The 22,746-nt window shown below is 56.2% G+C and overlaps 1 protein-coding gene across 1 annotated transcript in view; it reads right to left on the reverse strand.

Moving 5' to 3' along the window:
• Nucleotides 1–22,387, reverse strand: part of MTHFD2 (methylenetetrahydrofolate dehydrogenase (NADP+ dependent) 2, methenyltetrahydrofolate cyclohydrolase) — a 41,491-nt gene extending 19,104 nt beyond the window's left edge. Inside the window, exons 1-3 of the mRNA XM_040342171.1 lie at nt 22,235–22,387; nt 15,301–15,485; nt 242–364 (exon numbers count right to left, since the gene is read on the reverse strand). Of these exons, the coding sequence (XP_040198105.1) occupies nt 242–364; nt 15,301–15,485; nt 22,235–22,335 (409 nt within the window). The 5' untranslated portion in view covers nt 22,336–22,387. The remainder of the gene's footprint in view (nt 1–241; nt 365–15,300; nt 15,486–22,234) is intronic.
• Nucleotides 22,388–22,746: the final 359 nt, after the last annotated feature.

Genomic DNA, 22,746 nt, shown 5'->3' on the forward strand with positions numbered 1-22,746 from the left:
AGGGGGAGGAGGGATGACATACCTGGGAGGGGGAGGAGGGATGACATACCTGGGAGGAGGGAGGACATACCTGGGAGGAGGAGGAGGGATGACATACCTGGGAGGGGGAGGAGGGATGACATACCTGGGAGGGGGAGGAGGAGGACGACAACAACATACCTGGGAGGGGGAGGAGGACATACCTGGGAGGGGGGAGGAGGAGGACGACATACCTGGTAGGAGGAGGAGGAGGATGACATACCTGGGAGGGGGAGCTGCACCAGCAGGCCGTCCACCTTGTGGTCATGGTTGAGTTTGCTGATCAGATCCAGGAGCTCCTCCTGACTGATGAAGGAAGGTTTCAGGATCGTCTCACTGCTGATCCCTGAGGAGAGAATATACAGAGTGATGTGTTATCAGTATGGAGGGAGCCAACCTACCTACCGATCATCCCAATCCATAGTATGGAGGGAACCAACCTACCTACCGATCATCCCAATCCATAGTATGGAGGGAACCAACCTACCTACCGATCATCCCAATCCATAGTATGGAGGGAACCAACCTACCTACCGATCATCCCAATCCATAGTATGGAGGGAACCAACCTACCGATATCCCAATCCATAGTATGGAGGGAACCAACCTACCTACCGATCATCCCAATCCATAGTACGGAGGGAACCAACCTACCTACCGATCATCCCAATCCATAGTATGGAGGGAACCAACCTACCTACCGATCATCCCAATCCATAGTACGGAGGGAACCAACCTACCTACCGATCATCCCAATCCATAGTATGGAGGGAACCAACCTACCTACCGATCATCCCAATCCATAGTATGGAGGGAACCAACCTACCTACCGATCATCCCAATCCATAGTATGGAGGGAACCAACCTACCCATCATCCCAATCCATAGTATGGAGGGAACCAACCTACCTACCAATCATCCCAATCCATAGTACGGAGCGAACCAACCTACCTATCATCCCAATCCATAGTACGGAGCGAACCAACCTACCTACCGATCATCCCAAAAATTAAAGAACACCAGAAAGGTTGTGACCTCCAACCAAGCCGTAAAAAATTGACAAAATAATAATAAAAAGGAGGTGGGATCAGAACGCTGTCCTGGAAGATTCGTGGCAATACGGTTACATAGTTAGGTTGAAAAAAGACACAAGTCCATCCATTTCCGGAAAGTCCAATGGGGGTTTTCCCTCCATCTTCCAGAGCAGATCACTCGGAGGAGACGAGGGATTCCATACCTTAGGCCTGGTTAAGGTCCCGGCTGGAGAACATCTTTAGATCTCTTAGATGAAGGTCAAGAGGACCAAACGGCGGCTTTGGATATTTCTTCCCATGAAGCTCCGCCTCGTTCCCATGAAGTAGCCAATGATCCGGTAGAATGAGTTTGGACGTTTGTAGGCGGGGCCCGATTAGAAAATCTGTAAGAATCTCCAATCCATCTAGAGGAACTTCTGAATTCTCAAGTGATTTCCAAAGAACCAAGAGCCTCCCGACTTCCAGGAACCAAGAGCCTCCCGACTTCCAGGAACCAAGAGCCTCCCGACTTCCAGGAACCAAGAGCCTCCCGACTTCCAGGAACCAAGAGCCTCCCGACTTCCAGGAACCAAGAGCCTCCCGACTTCCAGGAACCAAGAGCCTCCCGACTTCCAGGAACCAAGAGCCTCCCGACTTCCAGGAACCAAGAACCTTCAGACTTCCAGGAACCAAGAACCTTCAGACTTCCAGGAACCAAGAACCTTCAGACTTCCAGGAACCAAGAACCTTCAGACTTCCAGGAATGAGCCGAGCTTTTCTTCCTCATTTTTAGGGGAACGGAGTAGAATCCCTTCCCGTGACCCGTGAAAGGAAGTAGAGACTTTGGGCCGGTATTGAGGATCTGACTTTATAACTCCGACTTCCAGAAGGGAGGGATTCCAGAGCCAGGATCCCACTACCTGAAGTTATGAGTGATCTTTAGTGTCAGCCATTTTCTTGTAGCTTCTTCTAGGGGCTCAAAGGGTCCCCTGGTAAGAGACGGGTAACTTTGGGGGAGATATCGACCTTGCCAAGAGAAATCTCTGGATGAAGAGGAACCCCGCAAGCCTCCTAGCCAAGAAAACTGACAGGACAGCAATTTGCACCCTCCGGGTAATAAATGACAGACCTCTGTCCCCTCCCCCTCCTCTGCCAGGACCTAAAGGTCTTCCAAATCTTCCCCTAGATTCCATCAGTGACCAACTTACGACTTCCCAGCACAACTTTCCATCCCGAAAAACAACCCTTTAGCCGTTCAGCATTTAGGCCGTCAAAGAGTAAATCTGAGGGACTGGATGATAAACCCGCCCCTGCGCTCCAAGGAGGAGGAGCCACCGACAGCGCCTTCAACGCTGAAAACCGCCAACTCCTCCTGGGCCACCAACATGGCATTCACCTGATCCGGAATTATTTTTCCGATTACCAGGGGCAGTGGCGCAAATGGAGGGAAGGCCTAGGCTAGGCTGAAGGTCTATGGGAAGGTCAATGTATCTGTCCCTAGAGACTCCCCCCCCTCTATAGAGAAGCCCCCCCCTCTATAGAGGAGAATCCCGCCCCCCACCCTATAGAGGCCGAGCCGCGGAAAGAGGACCGAGCCGCGGGAAAGGAGGACCGAGCCGCGGAAAGAGGACCGAGCCGCGGAAAGAGGACCGAGCCGCGGAAAGAGGACCGAGCCGTGGAAAGAGGACCGAGCCACAGAAGAGGACCGAGCCGCAGAAAGAGGACCGAGGGCCAAGCCGCAGAAAGAGGGCCGAGCCGCGGGAAAGGAGGACCGAGCCGCGGAAAGAGGGCCGAGCCGCGGAAAGAGGGCCGAGCCGCGGAAAGAGGACCGAGCCGCGGAAAGAGGACCGAGCCGCGGAAAGAGGACCGAGCCGCGGAAGAGGACCGAGCCGCAGAAAGAGGACCGAGCCACAGAAAGAGGACCGAGCCACAGAAAGAGGACCGAGCCACAGAAAGAGGACCGAGCCGCAGAAGAGGGCCGAGCCGCGGAAAGAGGACCGAGCCGCAGAAAGAGGACCGAGCCACAGAAAGAGGACCGAGCCGCAGAAAGAGGACCGAGCCACGGGAAGAGGACCGAGCCGCGGAAAGAGGACCGAGCCACGGGAAGAGGACCGAGCCACGGGAAGAGGACCGAGCAACGGGAAGAGGACCGAGCCGCGGAAAGAGGACCGAGCCACAGAAGAGGACCGAGCCGCAGAAAGAGGACCGAGGGCCGAGCCGCAGAAAGAGGGCCGAGCCGCGGGAAAGGAGGACCGAGCCGCGGAAAGAGGGCCGAGCCGCGGAAAGAGGGCCGAGCCGCGGAAAGAGGGCCGAGCCGCGGAAAGAGGGCCGAGCCGCGGAAAGAGGGCCGAGCCGCGGAAAGAGGGCCGAGCCGCGGAAAGAGGGCCGAGCCGCGGAAAGAGGGCCGAGCCGCGGAAAGAGGGCCGAGCCGCGGAAAGAGGACCGAGCCGCGGAAAGAGGACCGAGCCACAGAAGAGGACCGAGCCGCAGAAAGAGGACCGAGCCACAGAAGAGGACCGAGCCACAGAAAGAGGACCGAGCCACAGAAAGAGGACCGAGCCACAGAAGAGGAGCGAGCCGCAGAAAGAGGACCGAGCCACGGGAAGAGGACCGAGCCGCGGAAAGAGGACCGAGCCACAGAAGAGGACCGAGCCACAGAAGAGGACCGAGCCACAGAAGAGGACCGAGCCGCAGAAAGAGGACCGAGCCACAGAAAGAGGACCGAGCCACAGAAGAGGACCGAGCCACAGAAAGAGGACCGAGCCACAGAAGAGGACAGAGCGGGTTCCTCAACCGGAAAGAGGAAACAACCTGAGCTACCAACCTCAGGAAAAAGTAAAAACACCCGTCACCCTCTGGAGAGAGGCAAATATCTATATATACACACCTCGGGGGAAGCAGCCGATGAGCCGGGTGGATAGAGGGACCTCCATTATCTCCAGGGGTGTCCTTGTCCATTCTTGATAAGTACCCTCCCCCACCAGGCCGAGACTCCGATCCCGCACACCTGTGGGCGTCTTCCACCGCAGAGACCAAGGAGGATCTATAGTGAGGCCGCAGAGACCAAGGAGGATCTATAGTGAGACCCCAGTCCTTGTTCCACCGCAGAGACCAAGGAGGATCTATAGTGAGACCCCAGTCCTTGTTCCACCGCAGAGACCAAGGAGGATCTATAGTGAGGCCGCAGAGACCAAGGAGGATCTATAGTGAGACCCCAGTCCTTGTTCCACCGCAGAGACCAAGGAGGATCTATAGTGAGACCCCAGTCCTTGTTCCACCGCAGAGACCAAGGAGGATCTATAGTGAGGCCGCAGAGACCAAGGAGGATCTATAGTGAGACCCCAGTCCTTGTTCCACCGCAGAGACCAAGGAGGATCTATAGTGAGGCCGCAGAGACCAAGGAGGATCTATAGTGAGACCCCAGTCCTTGTTCCACCGCAGAGACCAAGGAGGATCTATAGTGAGACCCCAGTCCTTGTTCCACCGCAGAGACCAAGGAGGATCTATAGTGAGGCCGCAGAGACCAAGGAGGATCTATAGTGAGACCCCAGTCCTTGTTCCACCGCAGAGACCAAGGAGGATCTATAGTGAGACCCCAGTCCTTGTTCCACCGCAGAGACCAAGGAGGATCTATAGTGAGGCCGCAGAGACCAAGGAGGATCTATAGTGAGACCCCAGTCCTTGTTCCACCGCAGAGACCAAGGAGGATCTATAGTGAGACCGCAGTCCTCGTTCCACCGCAGAGACCAAGGAGGATCTATAGTGAGACCCCAGTCCTTGTTCCACCGCAGAGACCAAGGAGGATCTATAGTGAGACCGCAGTCCTCGTTCCACCGCAGAGACCAAGGAGGATCTATAGTGAGACCGCAGTCCTCGTTCCACCGCAGAGACCAAGGAGGATCTATAGTGAGACCGCAGTCCTCGTTCCACCGCAGAGACCAAGGAGGATCTATAGTGAGACCGCAGTCCTCGTTCCACCGCAGAGACCAAGGAGGATCTATAGTGAGACCGCAGTCCTCGTTCCACCGCAGAGACCAAGGAGGATCTATAGTGAGACCGCAGTCCTCGTTCCACCGCAGAGACCAAGGAGGATCTATAGTGAGACCGCAGTCCTCGTTCCACCGCAGAGACCAAGGAGGATCTATAGTGAGACCGCAGTCCTCCTTCCACCGCAGAGACCAAGGAGGATCTATAGTGAGACCGCAGTCCTCGTTCCACCGCAGAGACCAAGGAGGATCTATAGTGAGACCGCAGTCCTCGTTCCACCGCAGAGACCAAGGAGGATCTATAGTGAGACCGCAGTCCTCGTTCCACCGCAGAGACCAAGGAGGATCTATAGTGAGACCGCAGTCCTCGTTCCACCGCAGAGACCAAGGAGGATCTATAGTGAGACCGCAGTCCTCGTTCCACCGCAGAGACCAAGGAGGATCTATAGTGAGACCGCAGTCCTCCTTCCACCGCAGAGACCAAGGAGGATCTATAGTGAGACCGCAGTCCTCGTTCCACCGCAGAGACCAAGGAGGATCTATAGTGAGACCGCAGTCCTCGTTCCACCGCAGAGACCAAGGAGGATCTATAGTGAGACCCCAGTCCTTGTTCCACCGCAGAGACCAAGGAGGATCTATAGTGAGACCGCAGTCCTCCTTCCACCGCAGAGACCAAGGAGGATCTATAGTGAGACCGCAGTCCTTGTTCCACCGCAGAGACCAAGGAGGATCTATAGTGAGACCGCAGTCCTCGTTCCACCGCAGAGACCAAGGAGGATCTATAGTGAGACCGCAGTCCTCCTTCCACCGCAGAGACCAAGGAGGATCTATAGTGAGACCGCAGTCCTCGTTCCACCGCAGAGACCAAGGAGGATCTATAGTGAGACCGCAGTCCTTGTTCCACCGCAGAGACCAAGGAGGATCTATAGTGAGACCGCAGTCCTCGTTCCACCGCAGAGACCAAGGAGGATCTATAGTGAGACCGCAGTCCTCGTTCCACCGCAGAGACCAAGGAGGATCTATAGTGAGACCGCAGTCCTCGTTCCACCGCAGAGACCAAGGAGGATCTATAGTGAGACCGCAGTCCTCCTTCCACCGCAGAGACCAAGGAGGATCTATAGTGAGACCGCAGTCCTTGTTCCACCGCAGAGACCAAGGAGGATCTATAGTGAGACCGCAGTCCTTGTTCCACCGCAGAGACCAAGGAGGATCTATAGTGAGACCGCAGTCCTTGTTCCACCGCAGAGACCAAGGAGGATCTATAGTGAGACCACAGTCCTCGTTCCACCGCAGAGACCAAGGAGGATCTATAGTGAGACCGCAGTCCTCCTTCCACCGCAGAGACCAAGGAGGATCTATAGTGAGACCGCAGTCCTCCTTCCACCGCAGAGACCAAGGAGGATCTATAGTGAGACCGCAGTCCTCCTTCCACCGCAGAGACCAAGGAGGATCTATAGTGAGACCGCAGTCCTTGTTCCACCGCAGAGACCAAGGAGGATCTATAGTGAGACCGCAGTCCTTGTTCCACCGCAGAGACCAAGGAGGATCTATAGTGAGACCCCAGTCCTTCTTCCACCGCAGAGACCAAGGAGGATCTATAGTGAGACCGCAGTCCTTGTTCCACCGCAGAGACCAAGGAGGATCTATAGTGAGACCGCAGTCCTCGTTCCACCACAGAGACCTAGGAGGATCTATAGTGAGACCAAGGAGGATCTATAGTGAGACCGCAGTCCTTGTTCCACCGCAGACCAAGGAGGATCTATAGTGAGACCGCAGTCCTCCTTCCACCGCAGAGACCAAGGAGGATCTATAGTGAGACCGCAGTCCTTGTTCCACCGCAGAGACCAAGGAGGATCTATAGTGAGACCGCAGTCCTCCTTCCACCGCAGAGACCAAGGAGGATCTATAGTGAGACCGCAGTCCTTGTTCCACCGCAGAGACCAAGGAGGATCTATAGTGAGACCGCAGTCCTCGTTCCACCACAGAGACCTAGGAGGATCTATAGTGAGACCAAGGAGGATCTATAGTGAGACCGCAGAGACCAAGGAGGATCTATAGTGAGACCGCAGTCCTCGTTCCACCGCAGAGACCAAGGAGGATCTATAGTGAGACCGCAGTCCTCCTTCCACCGCAGAGACCAAGGAGGATCTATAGTGAGACCGCAGTCCTCCTTCCACCGCAGAGACCAAGGAGGATCTATAGTGAGACCGCAGTCCTTGTTCCACCGCAGAGACCAAGGAGGATCTATAGTGAGACCGCAGTCCTTGTTCCACCGCAGAGACCAAGGAGGATCTATAGTGAGACCCCAGTCCTTCTTCCACCGCAGAGACCAAGGAGGATCTATAGTGAGACCGCAGTCCTTGTTCCACCGCAGAGACCAAGGAGGATCTATAGTGAGACCGCAGTCCTTGTTCCACCGCAGAGACCAAGGAGGATCTATAGTGAGACCGCAGTCCTCGTTCCACCACAGAGACCTAGGAGGATCTATAGTGAGACCAAGGAGGATCTATAGTGAGACCGCAGTCCTTGTTCCACCGCAGAGACCAAGGAGGATCTATAGTGAGACCCCAGTCCTCCTTCCACCGCAGAGACCAAGGAGGATCTATAGTGAGACCGCAGTCCTCGTTCCACCGCAGAGACCAAGGAGGATCTATAGTGAGACCGCAGTCCTTGTTCCACCGCAGAGACCAAGGAGGATCTATAGTGAGACCGCAGTCCTTGTTCCACCGCAGAGACCAAGGAGGATCTATAGTGAGACCGCAGTCCTTGTTCCACCACAGAGACCTAGGAGGATCTATAGTGAGACCAAGGAGGATCTATAGTGAGACCGCAGTCCTCGTTCCACCGCAGACCAAGGAGGATCTATAGTGAGACCGCAGAGACCAAGGAGGATCTATAGTGAGACCGCAGTCCTCCTTCCACCGCAGAGACCAAGGAGGATCTATAGTGAGACCGCAGTCCTCCTTCCACCGCAGAGACCAAGGAGGATCTATAGTGAGACCGCAGAGACCAAGGAGGATCTATAGTGAGACCGCAGTCCTCGTTCCACCGCAGACCAAGGAGGATCTATAGTGAGACCACAGAGACCAAGGAGGATCTATAGTGAGACCAAGGAGGATCTATAGTGAGACCGCAGAGACCAAGGAGGATCTATAGTGAGACCGCAGTCCTCACTCCACCGCAGAGACCAAGGAGGATCTATAGTGAGACCGCAGTCCTTGTTCCACCGCAGAGACCAAGGAGGATCTATAGTGAGACCGCAGAGACCAAGGAGGATCTATAGTGAGACCGCAGTCCTCCTTCCACCGCAGAGACCAAGGAGGATCTATAGTGAGACCGCAGTCCTCCTTCCACCGCAGAGACCAAGGAGGATCTATAGTGAGACCGCAGTCCTTGTTCCACCGCAGAGACCAAGGAGGATCTATAGTGAGACCGCAGTCCTTGTTCCACCGCAGAGACCAAGGAGGATCTATAGTGAGACCGCAGTCCTTGTTCCACCGCAGAGACCAAGGAGGATCTATAGTGAGACCGCAGTCCTTGTTCCACCACAGAGACCTAGGAGGATCTATAGTGAGACCAAGGAGGATCTATAGTGAGACCGCAGTCCTCGTTCCACCGCAGACCAAGGAGGATCTATAGTGAGACCGCAGAGACCAAGGAGGATCTATAGTGAGACCGCAGTCCTCCTTCCACCGCAGAGACCAAGGAGGATCTATAGTGAGACCGCAGTCCTCCTTCCACCGCAGAGACCAAGGAGGATCTATAGTGAGACCGCAGAGACCAAGGAGGATCTATAGTGAGACCGCAGTCCTCCTTCCACCGCAGAGACCAAGGAGGATCTATAGTGAGACCGCAGTCCTCCTTCCACCGCAGAGACCAAGGAGGATCTATAGTGAGACCGCAGTCCTTGTTCCACCACAGAGACCTAGGAGGATCTATAGTGAGACCGCAGTCCTCGTTCCACCGCAGAGACCAAGGAGGATCTATAGTGAGACCGCAGTCCTCGTTCCACCGCAGAGACCAAGGAGGATCTATAGTGAGACCGCAGTCCTCCTTCCACCGCAGACCAAGGAGGATCTATAGTGAGACCGCAGAGACCAAGGAGGATCTATAGTGAGACCGCAGTCCTCGTTCCACCACAGAGACCAAGGAGGATCTATAGTGAGACCGCAGTCCTCGTTCCACCGCAGAGACCAAGGAGGATCTATAGTGAGACCGCAGTCCTCGTTCCACCGCAGAGACCAAGGAGGATCTATAGTGAGACCGCAGTCCTCCTTCCACCGCAGAGACCAAGGAGGATCTATAGTGAGACCGCAGTCCTCGTTCCACCGCAGAGACCAAGGAGGATCTATAGTGAGACCGCAGTCCTCGTTCCACCGCAGAGACCAAGGAGGATCTATAGTGAGACCCCAGTCCTTGTTCCACCGCAGAGACCAAGGAGGATCTATAGTGAGACCGCAGTCCTCCTTCCACCGCAGAGACCAAGGAGGATCTATAGTGAGACCGCAGTCCTTGTTCCACCGCAGAGACCAAGGAGGATCTATAGTGAGACCGCAGTCCTCGTTCCACCGCAGAGACCAAGGAGGATCTATAGTGAGACCGCAGTCCTTGTTCCACCGCAGAGACCAAGGAGGATCTATAGTGAGACCGCAGTCCTCGTTCCACCGCAGAGACCAAGGAGGATCTATAGTGAGACCGCAGTCCTCGTTCCACCGCAGAGACCAAGGAGGATCTATAGTGAGACCGCAGTCCTCGTTCCACCGCAGAGACCAAGGAGGATCTATAGTGAGACCGCAGTCCTCGTTCCACCGCAGAGACCAAGGAGGATCTATAGTGAGACCGCAGTCCTCCTTCCACCGCAGAGACCAAGGAGGATCTATAGTGAGACCGCAGTCCTTGTTCCACCGCAGAGACCAAGGAGGATCTATAGTGAGACCGCAGTCCTTGTTCCACCGCAGAGACCAAGGAGGATCTATAGTGAGACCACAGTCCTCGTTCCACCGCAGAGACCAAGGAGGATCTATAGTGAGACCGCAGTCCTCCTTCCACCGCAGAGACCAAGGAGGATCTATAGTGAGACCGCAGTCCTCCTTCCACCGCAGAGACCAAGGAGGATCTATAGTGAGACCGCAGTCCTCCTTCCACCGCAGAGACCAAGGAGGATCTATAGTGAGACCGCAGTCCTTGTTCCACCGCAGAGACCAAGGAGGATCTATAGTGAGACCGCAGTCCTTGTTCCACCGCAGAGACCAAGGAGGATCTATAGTGAGACCCCAGTCCTTCTTCCACCGCAGAGACCAAGGAGGATCTATAGTGAGACCGCAGTCCTTGTTCCACCGCAGAGACCAAGGAGGATCTATAGTGAGACCGCAGTCCTCGTTCCACCACAGAGACCTAGGAGGATCTATAGTGAGACCAAGGAGGATCTATAGTGAGACCGCAGTCCTTGTTCCACCGCAGACCAAGGAGGATCTATAGTGAGACCAAGGAGGATCTGTAGTGAGACCGCAGTCCTTGTTCCACCGCAGAGACCAAGGAGGATCTATAGTGAGACCGCAGTCCTCGTTCCACCACAGAGACCTAGGAGGATCTATAGTGAGACCAAGGAGGATCTATAGTGAGACCGCAGAGACCAAGGAGGATCTATAGTGAGACCGCAGTCCTCGTTCCACCGCAGAGACCAAGGAGGATCTATAGTGAGACCGCAGTCCTCCTTCCACCGCAGAGACCAAGGAGGATCTATAGTGAGACCGCAGTCCTCCTTCCACCGCAGAGACCAAGGAGGATCTATAGTGAGACCGCAGTCCTTGTTCCACCGCAGAGACCAAGGAGGATCTATAGTGAGACCGCAGTCCTTGTTCCACCGCAGAGACCAAGGAGGATCTATAGTGAGACCCCAGTCCTTCTTCCACCGCAGAGACCAAGGAGGATCTATAGTGAGACCGCAGTCCTTGTTCCACCGCAGAGACCAAGGAGGATCTATAGTGAGACCGCAGTCCTTGTTCCACCGCAGAGACCAAGGAGGATCTATAGTGAGACCGCAGTCCTCGTTCCACCACAGAGACCTAGGAGGATCTATAGTGAGACCAAGGAGGATCTATAGTGAGACCGCAGTCCTTGTTCCACCGCAGAGACCAAGGAGGATCTATAGTGAGACCGCAGTCCTCCTTCCACCGCAGAGACCAAGGAGGATCTATAGTGAGACCGCAGTCCTCGTTCCACCGCAGAGACCAAGGAGGATCTATAGTGAGACCGCAGTCCTTGTTCCACCGCAGAGACCAAGGAGGATCTATAGTGAGACCGCAGTCCTTGTTCCACCGCAGAGACCAAGGAGGATCTATAGTGAGACCGCAGTCCTTGTTCCACCACAGAGACCTAGGAGGATCTATAGTGAGACCAAGGAGGATCTATAGTGAGACCGCAGTCCTCGTTCCACCGCAGACCAAGGAGGATCTATAGTGAGACCACAGAGACCAAGGAGGATCTATAGTGAGACCGCAGAGACCAAGGAGGATCTATAGTGAGACCAAGGAGGATCTATAGTGAGACCGCAGAGACCAAGGAGGATCTATAGTGAGACCGCAGTCCTCACTCCACCGCAGAGACCAAGGAGGATCTATAGTGAGACCGCAGTCCTCCTTCCACCGCAGAGACCAAGGAGGATCTATAGTGAGACCGCAGTCCTTGTTCCACCGCAGAGACCAAGGAGGATCTATAGTGAGACCGCAGTCCTCCTTCCACCGCAGAGACCAAGGAGGATCTATAGTGAGACCGCAGTCCTCCTTCCACCGCAGAGACCAAGGAGGATCTATAGTGAGACCGCAGTCCTTGTTCCACCGCAGAGACCAAGGAGGATCTATAGTGAGACCGCAGTCCTTGTTCCACCGCAGAGACCAAGGAGGATCTATAGTGAGACCGCAGTCCTTGTTCCACCGCAGAGACCAAGGAGGATCTATAGTGAGACCGCAGTCCTTGTTCCACCGCAGACCAAGGAGGATCTATAGTGAGACCACAGAGACCAAGGAGGATCTATAGTGAGACCGCAGTCCTCGTTCCACCGCAGACCAAGGAGGATCTATAGTGAGACCGCAGAGACCAAGGAGGATCTATAGTGAGACCGCAGTCCTCCTTCCACCGCAGAGACCAAGGAGGATCTATAGTGAGACCGCAGTCCTCCTTCCACCGCAGAGACCAAGGAGGATCTATAGTGAGACCGCAGTCCTCCTTCCACCGCAGAGACCAAGGAGGATCTATAGTGAGACCGCAGAGACCAAGGAGGATCTATAGTGAGACCGCAGTCCTCCTTCCACCGCAGAGACCAAGGAGGATCTATAGTGAGACCGCAGTCCTTGTTCCACCACAGAGACCTAGGAGGATCTATAGTGAGACCGCAGTCCTCGTTCCACCGCAGAGACCAAGGAGGATCTATAGTGAGACCGCAGTCCTCGTTCCACCGCAGAGACCAAGGAGGATCTATAGTGAGACCGCAGTCCTCCTTCCACCGCAGACCAAGGAGGATCTATAGTGAGACCGCAGAGACCAAGGAGGATCTATAGTGAGACCGCAGTCCTCGTTCCACCACAGAGACCAAGGAGGATCTATAGTGAGACCGCAGAGACCAAGGAGGATCTATAGTGAGACCGCAGAGACCAAGGAGGATCTATAGTGAGACCGCAGTCCTCCTTCCACCGCAGAGACCAAGGAGGATCTATAGTGAGACCGCAGTCCTTGTTCCACCACAGAGACCTAGGAGGATCTATAGTGAGACCAAGGAGGATCTATAGTGAGACCGCAGTCCTTGTTCCACCGCAGACCAAGGAGGATCTATAGTGAGACCACAGAGACCAAGGAGGATCTATAGTGAGACCGCAGTCCTCGTTCCACCGCAGACCAAGGAGGATCTATAGTGAGACCGCAGAGACCAAGGAGGATCTATAGTGAGACCGCAGTCCTCCTTCCACCGCAGAGACCAAGGAGGATCTATAGTGAGACCGCAGTCCTCCTTCCACCGCAGAGACCAAGGAGGATCTATAGTGAGACCGCAGTCCTCCTTCCACCGCAGAGACCAAGGAGGATCTATAGTGAGACCGCAGAGACCAAGGAGGATCTATAGTGAGACCGCAGTCCTCCTTCCACCGCAGAGACCAAGGAGGATCTATAGTGAGACCGCAGTCCTTGTTCCACCACAGAGACCTAGGAGGATCTATAGTGAGACCGCAGTCCTCGTTCCACCGCAGAGACCAAGGAGGATCTATAGTGAGACCGCAGTCCTCGTTCCACCGCAGAGACCAAGGAGGATCTATAGTGAGACCGCAGTCCTCCTTCCACCGCAGACCAAGGAGGATCTATAGTGAGACCGCAGAGACCAAGGAGGATCTATAGTGAGACCGCAGTCCTCGTTCCACCACAGAGACCAAGGAGGATCTATAGTGAGACCGCAGAGACCAAGGAGGATCTATAGTGAGACCGCAGAGACCAAGGAGGATCTATAGTGAGACCGCAGAGACCAAGGAGGATCTATAGTGAGACCGCAGTCCTCCTTCCACCGCAGAGACCAAGGAGGATCTATAGTGAGACCGCAGTCCTCGTTCCACCGCAGAGACCAAGGAGGATCTATAGTGAGACCGCAGTCCTCGTTCCACCGCAGAGACCAAGGAGGATCTATAGTGAGACCGCAGTCCTCGTTCCACCGCAGAGACCAAGGAGGATCTATAGTGAGACCGCAGTCCTCGTTCCACCGCAGAGACCAAGGAGGATCTATAGTGAGACCGCAGTCCTTGTTCCACCGCAGAGACCAAGGAGGATCTATAGTGAGACCGCAGTCCTTGTTCCACCGCAGAGACCAAGGAGGATCTATAGTGAGACCGCAGTCCTTGTTCCACCGCAGACCAAGGAGGATCTATAGTGAGACCGCAGAGACCAAGGAGGATCTATAGTGAGACCGCAGAGACCAAGGAGGATCTATAGTGAGACCGCAGTCCTCCTTCCACCGCAGAGACCAAGGAGGATCTATAGTGAGACCGCAGTCCTCGTTCCACCGCAGAGACCAAGGAGGATCTATAGTGAGACCGCAGTCCTCGTTCCACCGCAGAGACCAAGGAGGATCTATAGTGAGACCGCAGTCCTTGTTCCACCGCAGAGACCAAGGAGGATCTATAGTGAGACCGCAGTCCTCGTTCCACCGCAGAGACCAAGGAGGATCTATAGTGAGACCAAGGAGGATCTATAGTGAGACCCCAGTCCTTGTTCCACCGCAGAGACCAAGGAGGATCTATAGTGAGACCGCAGTCCTCGTTCCACCACAGAGACCAAGGAGGATCTATAGTGAGACCGCAGTCCTCGTTCCACCACAGAGACCTAGGAGGATCTATAGTGAGACCAAGGAGGATCTATAGTGAGACCGCAGAGACCAAGGAGGATCTATAGTGAGACCGCAGTCCTCCTTCCACCGCAGAGACCAAGGAGGATCTATAGTGAGACCGCAGTCCTCCTTCCACCGCAGAGACCAAGGAGGATCTATAGTGAGACCGCAGTCCTCCTTCCACCGCAGAGACCAAGGAGGATCTATAGTGAGACCGCAGAGACCAAGGAGGATCTATAGTGAGACCAAGGAGGATCTATAGTGAGACCGCAGTCCTTGTTCCACCGCAGACCAAGGAGGATCTATAGTGAGACCGCAGTCCTTGTTCCACCGCAGAGACCAAGGAGGATCTATAGTGAGACCGCAGTCCTTGTTCCACCGCAGAGACCAAGGAGGATCTATAGTGAGACCGCAGTCCTTGTTCCACCGCAGAGACCAAGGAGGATCTATAGTGAGACCGCAGTCCTTGTTCCACCGCAGAGACCAAGGAGGATCTATAGTGAGACCGCAGTCCTTGTTCCACCGCAGACCAAGGAGGATCTATAGTGAGACCACAGAGACCAAGGAGGATCTATAGTGAGACCGCAGTCCTCGTTCCACCGCAGAGACCAAGGAGGATCTATAGTGAGACCGCAGAGACCAAGGAGGATCTATAGTGAGACCGCAGTCCTCCTTCCACCGCAGAGACCAAGGAGGATCTATAGTGAGACCGCAGAGACCAAGGAGGATCTATAGTGAGACCGCAGTCCTTGTTCCACCGCAGAGACCAATTGCCTGCTCCATCTCTGTGCTGCTGACCTCCTACAATCCCTCCCCCACCTGCACCCTGGTCCCTCCCCCACCTGCACCCTGGTCCCTCCCCCACCTGCACCCTGGTCCCTCCCCCACCTGCACCCTGCACCCTCCCCCCAGGCGTACATACCGACATCGGCGGCGGCGCGGGTCTTGTTCAGCACGTAGGAGTGACTGGCCGGATTGTCCCCCACAAGGACCACGCTGAGGTGGGGCCTCTTATTTCCAGCCGCCACCCATTGCTCCACCTCTGACCGCGCCTCCAGACGGATCTGTCGGGCCAGCTTCCTCCCGGAGATGATGACGGCTTCATTCCTGGAAATGAACACAAGGAGGAAATTCATCTACATGGAGGAACCCCGGAGCCTTCTCCTCCAACATCCTCCCCGGGGGAGGGGTGTACACAGGGGGGGGGGGGGGAGGGGTCAGATGGAGTGATTGGTCAGTAATGAGCCCCACAATCTCCATCCTCCGTGTATCCGGGGGGGGGGGGGAGAGTTTGTTTCTACAGCTATGATGTACCTACCTGTACCCTCCCCCCCCACTGGAACCCACCTACCTAGAGAGCCCCCCAGTACCTACCTAGAACCCCATAATGCCCACCCAGAGCCCCACCTACCTAGAGAGCCCCCCCAGTACCTACCTAGAACCCCATAATGCTCACCCCCCAGAGCCCCACCTACCTAGAGAGCCCCCCCAGTACCTACCTAGAACCCCATAATGCTCACCCAGAGCCCCACCTACCTAGAGAGCCCCCCCAGTACCTACCTAGAACCCCATAATGCTCACCCCCCAGAGCCCCACCTACCTAGAGAGCCCCCCCAGTACCTACCTAGAACCCCATAATGCTCACCCAGAGCCCCACCTACCTAGAGAGCCCCCCCCAGTACCAACCTAGAACCCAATACTTACCCAGAGCCCCACCTACCTAGAGAGCCCCCCCAGTACCTACCTAGAACCCCATAATGCTCACCCAGAGCCCCACCTACCTAGAGAGCCCCCCCAGTACCTACCTAGAACCCCATAATGCTCACTCCCCAGAGCCCCACCTACCTAGAGAGCCCCCCCAGTACCTACCTAGTACCCCATAATGCTCACCCCCCAGAGCCCCACCTACCTAGAGAGCCCCCCCAGTACCTACCTAGAACCCCATAATGCTCACCCAGAGCCCCACCTACCTAGAGAGCCCCCCCAGTACCTACCTAGTACCCCATAATGCTCACCCCCCAGAGCCCCACCTACCTAGAGAGCCCCCCCAGTACCTACCTAGAACCCCATAATGCTCACCCCCCAGAGCCCCACCTACCTAGAGAGCCCCCCAGTACCTACCTAGTACCCCATAATGCTCACCCCCCAGAGCCCCACCTACCTAGAGAGCCCCCCCAGTACCTACCTAGAACCCCATAATGCTCACCCAGAGCCCCACCTACCTAGAGAGCCCCCCCAGTACCTACCTAGTACCCCATAATGCTCACCCCCCAGAGCCCCACCTACCTAGAGAGCCCCCCCAGTACCTACCTAGAACCCCATAATGCTCACCCAGAGCCCCACCTACCTAGAGAGCCCCCCAGTACCTACCTAGTACCCCATAATGCTCACCCCCCAGAGCCCCACCTACCTAGAGAGCCCCCCCAGTACCTACCTAGAACCCCATAATGCTCACCCAGAGCCCCACCTACCTAGAGAGCCCCCCCAGTACCTACCTAGTACCCCATAATGCTCACCCCCCAGAGCCCCACCTACCTAGAGAGCCCCCCCAGTACCTACCTAGAACCCCATAATGCTCACCCAGAGCCCCACCTACCTAGAGAGCCCCCCAGTACCTACCTAGTACCCCATAATGCTCACCCCCCAGAGCCCCACCTACCTAGAGAGCCCCCCCAGTACCTACCTAGAACCCCATAATGCTCACCCAGAGCCCCACCTACCTAGAGAGCCCCCCCAGTACCTACCTAGTACCCCATAATGCTCACCCCCCAGAGCCCCACCTACCTAGAGAGCCCCCCCAGTACCTACCTAGAACCCCATAATGCTCACCCAGAGCCCCACCTACCTAGAGAGCCCCCCAGTACCTACCTAGTACCCCATAATGCTCACCCCCCAGAGCCCCACCTACCTAGAGAGCCCCCCCAGTACCTACCTAGAACCCCATAATGCTCACCCAGAGCCCCACCTACCTAGAGAGCCCCCCCAGTACCTACCTAGTACCCCATAATGCTCACCCCCCAGAGCCCCACCTACCTAGAGAGCCCCCCCAGTACCTACCTAGAACCCCATAATGCTCACCCAGAGCCCCACCTACCTAGAGAGCCCCCCAGTACCTACCTAGTACCCCATAATGCTCACCCCCCAGAGCCCCACCTACCTAGAGAGCCCCCCCAGTACCTACCTAGAACCCCATAATGCTCACCCAGAGCCCCACCTACCTAGAGAGCCCCCCCAGTACCTACCTAGTACCCCATAATGCTCACCCCCCAGAGCCCCACCTACCTAGAGAGCCCCCCCAGTACCTACCTAGAACCCCATAATGCTCACCCAGAGCCCCACCTACCTAGAGAGCCCCCCAGTACCTACCTAGTACCCCATAATGCTCACCCCCCAGAGCCCCACCTACCTAGAGAGCCCCCCCAGTACCTACCTAGAACCCCATAATGCTCACCCAGAGCCCCACCTACCTAGAGAGGCCCCCCAGTACCTACCTAGTACCCCATAATGCTCACCCCCCAGAGCCCCACCTACCTAGAGAGCCCCCCCAGTACCTACCTAGAACCCCATAATGCTCACCCAGAGCCCCACCTACCTAGAGAGCCCCCCAGTACCTACCTAGAACCCCATAATGCTCACCCCCCAGAGCCCCACCTACCTAGAGAGCCCCCCCAGTACCTACCTAGAACCCCATAATGCTCACCCAGAGCCCCACCTACCTAGAGAGCCCCCCCAGTACCTACCTAGTACCCCATAATGCTCCCCCAGAGCCCCACCTACCTAGAGAGCCCCCCCAGTACCTACCTAGAACCCCATAATGCTCACCCAGAGCCCCACCTACCTAGAGAGCCCCCCAGTACCTACCTAGAACCCCATAATGCTCACCCCCCAGAGCCCCACCTACCTAGAGAGCCCCCCCAGTACCTACCTAGAACCCCATAATGCTCACCCAGAGCCCCACCTACCTAGAGAGCCCCCCCAGTACCTACCTAGAACCCCATAATGCTCACCCCCCAGAGCCCCACCTACCTAGAGAGCCCCCCCAGTACCTACCTAGAACCCCATAATGCTCACCCAGAGCCCCACCTACCTAGAGAGCCCCCCAGTACCTACCTAGTACCCCATAATGCTCACCCCCCAGAGCCCCACCTACCTAGAGAGCCCCCCCAGTACCTACCTAGAACCCCATAATGCTCACCCAGAGCCCCACCTACCTAGAGAGCCCCCCCAGTACCTACCTAGAACCCCATAATGCTCACCCCCCAGAGCCCCACCTACCTAGAGAGCCCCCCCAGTACCTACCTAGAACCCCATAATGCTCACCCAGAGCCCCACCTACCTAGAGAGCCCCCCAGTACCTACCTAGTACCCCATAATGCTCACCCCCAGAGCCCCACCTACCTAGAGAGCCCCCCCAGTACCTACCTAGAACCCCATAATGCTCACCCAGAGCCCCACCTACCTAGAGAGCCCCCCCAGTACCTACCTAGTACCCCATAATGCTCACCCCCCAGAGCCCCACCTACCTAGAGACCCCCCCCAGTACCTACCTAGAACCCCATAATGCTCACCCAGAGCCCCACCTACCTAGAGAGCCCCCCAGTACCTACCTAGTACCCCATAATGCTCACCCCCCAGAGCCCCACCTACCTAGAGAGCCCCCCCCAGTACCTACCTAGAACCCCATAATGCTCACCCAGAGCCCCACCTACCTAGAGAGCCCCCCCAGTACCTACCTAGTACCCCATAATGCTCACCCCCCAGAGCCCCACCTACCTAGAGAGCCCCCCCAGTACCTACCTAGAACCCCATAATGCTCACCCAGAGCCCCACCTACCTAGAGAGCCCCCCAGTACCTACCTAGAACCCCATAATGCTCACCCAGAGCCCCACCTACCTAGAGAGCCCCCCCAGTACCTACCTAATACCCCATAATGCTCACCCAGAGCCCACCTACCTAGAGAGCCCCCCCAGTACCTACCTAGTACCCCATAATGCTCACCCCCCAGAGCCCCACCTACCTAGAGAGCCCCCCCAGTACCTACCTAGAACCCCATAATGCTCACCCAGAGCCCCACCTACCTAGAGAGCCCCCCAGTACCTACCTAGTACCCCATAATGCTCACCCCCCAGAGCCCCACCTACCTAGAGAGCCCCCCCAGTACCTACCTAGAACCCCATAATGCTCACCCAGAGCCCCACCTACCTAGAGAGCCCCCCCAGTACCTACCTAGTACCCCATAATGCTCACCCCCCAGAGCCCCACCTACCTAGAGAGCCCCCCCAGTACCTACCTAGAACCCCATAATGCTCACCCAGAGCCCCACCTACCTAGAGAGCCCCCCAGTACCTACCTAGTACCCCATAATGCTCACCCCCCAGAGCCCCACCTACCTAGAGAGCCCCCCAGTACCTACCTAGAACCCCATAATGCTCACCCAGAGCCCCACCTACCTAGAGAGCCCCCCCAGTACCTACCTAGTACCCCATAATGCTCACCCCCCAGAGCCCCACCTACCTAGAGAGCCCCCCCCAGTACCTACCTAGAACCCCATAATGCTCACCCAGAGCCCCACCTACCTAGAGAGCCCCCCAGTACCTACCTAGTACCCCATAATGCTCACCCCCCAGAGCCCCACCTACCTAGAGAGCCCCCCCAGTACCTACCTAGTACCCCATAATGCTCACCCAGAGCCCCACCTACCTAGAGAGCCCCCCAGTACCAACCTAGAACCCCATAATGCTCACCCAGAGCCCCCACCTACCTAGAGAGCCCCCCCCAGTACCTACCTAGAACCCCATAATGCTCACCCAGAGCCCCACCTACCTAGAGAGCCCCCCCAGTACCTACCTAGTACCCCATAATGCTCACCCCCCAGAGCCCCACCTACCTAGAGAGCCCCCCCAGTACCTACCTAGAACCCCATAATGCTCACCCAGAGCCCCACCTACCTAGAGAGCCCCCCCGTACCTACCTAGAACCCCATAATGCTCACCCCCCAGAGCCCCACCTACCTAGAGAGCCCCCCCAGTACCTACCTAGAACCCCATAATGCTCACCCAGAGCCCCACCTACCTAGAGAGCCCCCCCAGTACCTACCTAGTACCCCATAATGCTCACCCCCCAGAGCCCCACCTACCTAGAGAGCCCCCCCAGTACCTACCTAGAACCCCATAATGCTCCCCCAGAGCCCCACCTACCTAGAGAGCCCCCCCAGTACCTACCTAGTACCCCATAATGCTCACCCCCCAGAGCCCCACCTCCCTAGAGAGCCCCCCCAGTACCTACCTAGAACCCCATAATGCTCACCCAGAGCCCCACCTACCTAGAGAGCCCCCCAGTACCTACCTAGTACCCCATAATGCTCACCCCCCAGAGCCCCACCTACCTAGAGAGCCCCCCCCCCCAGTACCCCATAATGGATTATATCCCCCCTCCCCCATACAGACGGATCTCTGTGATGAACTCTCCAGATACACAAATCACCTCACTGACACGAGCAATTCCTCACGCTGCACTTCTGTCACCCCGTCCATACAGGAGAGGGGGGAGGGGATTTCCTGGAATGTCCCCCCCCCCTCCCCCTCTGTGCATGGACGGGGTGACAGAAGTGCAGCGTGAGGAATGAGACCCCCAAACCTCCGGCTCCTGTGATTGGTGCTCACATTGGGGGGGGTTATTTATGAAAGGAAAATCCACCGCACTGGAAGTTCAATCTCTGGAGACATGATTGGATGATAAAATCAGCAGAGCTTCCCCTCAGATCTCCAGCGACTCCACTTCCAAGTCTGTCTGCTTATTACTGGGGGGGAGGGGGGATCTACATTACACACAACCCCTCCCCCATCATATATATCTGTACACGTGTGCTGTGTGTATACAGGGGGAGGGGCCAGCCTTGCGTTCTCCCCCTCCCCCCATCATATATGAATACAGAGCCGTGTGTATGAGATATATATATACAGGAGGGGGTGTGACCAGAGAGCTCGCCTCTCCTGAGAGGTGATTGGTTGGGAGAGGAGGAGGGGGCGGAGTGATGAGGAGGAGGGGGCGGGGATAATATGAGAGAATGTAACCAGTGAGGAAGATTTCATCATCCAACTATTACCCCCCCTCCCCCCATCATCCAACTACTACCCCCCCTCCCCCCATCATCCAACTACTACCCCCCCCACTACTACTTCTCCCCCCCCCACTACTACTTCTCCCCCCCCCACCGACTACTACACCCCCCCCCCACCCCCCATCATCCAACTACTACCCCCCCCCATAGAGATATATACAGAAGATGATTATTATAGAGGAGATACATCTATATACCTGACCCCAGGAGCTGACACTCCAATGTCCTCACATTCTACATACAGGACGGCGCTGTGTACAGAATATAGAAGACCCCCCACCCCCCCCTATATATATATATATACATACACACACACACACACACTCCCCACCCCCCAGACACAACATGTAGAAGAATATATATATAGGGGGAGTAGAGTGCGAGCTCCGAGGATCAGCTCCTTTATATTATATAATGAGGGGGGGTTGTATATATATATATATATAGGGGGGGGGGGGGAGGAGTATATATATATACAACCCCCCCTCATTATATATATAGGGGGAGTAGAGTGTGAGCTCCGAGGATCAGCTCCTGTATATATTATATAATGGGGGGGTGTATATATAGGGGGGAGGGGGTATATATATATATAGGGGGAGTAGAGTGTGAGCTCCGAGGATCAGCTCCTGTATATATTATATAATGATATATAATGGGGGGGGGGGGGTTGTAGCTGTCAGAAGAGGCTCCTCCCCTCAGTACAGTATAATGGGGGGGAGGGGGGACACTGACCGGCTCGGTGTGGAGTGGAAGCTCCGGTGATGAAGGAGGAGGAGTCTGGCGGCGGCGGAGGAGCGGAGGGTTGTCATGGTGACGGAGGCGGCGGCGGACATGTTCCCGGTGCGGAGGATCCTCGCGCTCTGATCGAAGGGGGAGGAGTCACCGACAATCCGCCGTTATATATCCTCCCTACGTCACCGGAATATTCCCCCTCCCACAGACACGCCCACCACTGCATGGAAAGTGACGTCATGGCCGGGGAATGGAGCGCGCGGAGGGGGCGGGGTTCTACCATCCCGTGACGTCAGAGACGATGCTCCCTCAGTGACGGAGGAGATTTATCTCTCCATGTGAGAGGAAAAGAAGTCCTAGAGATGAGATCTCCTCCCCTCCCCCCCCCATCACATCTTCCTCCCCTCCCCCCATCTCCTCCCCTCCCCCATCACATCATCCTCCCCTCCCCCCATCACATCACCCTCCCCTCCCCTCCCCCCATCACATCACCCTCCCCTCCCCCCCCCCCC

The sequence above is a fragment of the Rana temporaria genome, chromosome 3 (assembly GCF_905171775.1).
Source record: "Rana temporaria chromosome 3, aRanTem1.1, whole genome shotgun sequence".
NCBI lineage: Eukaryota > Metazoa > Chordata > Amphibia > Anura > Ranidae > Rana > Rana temporaria.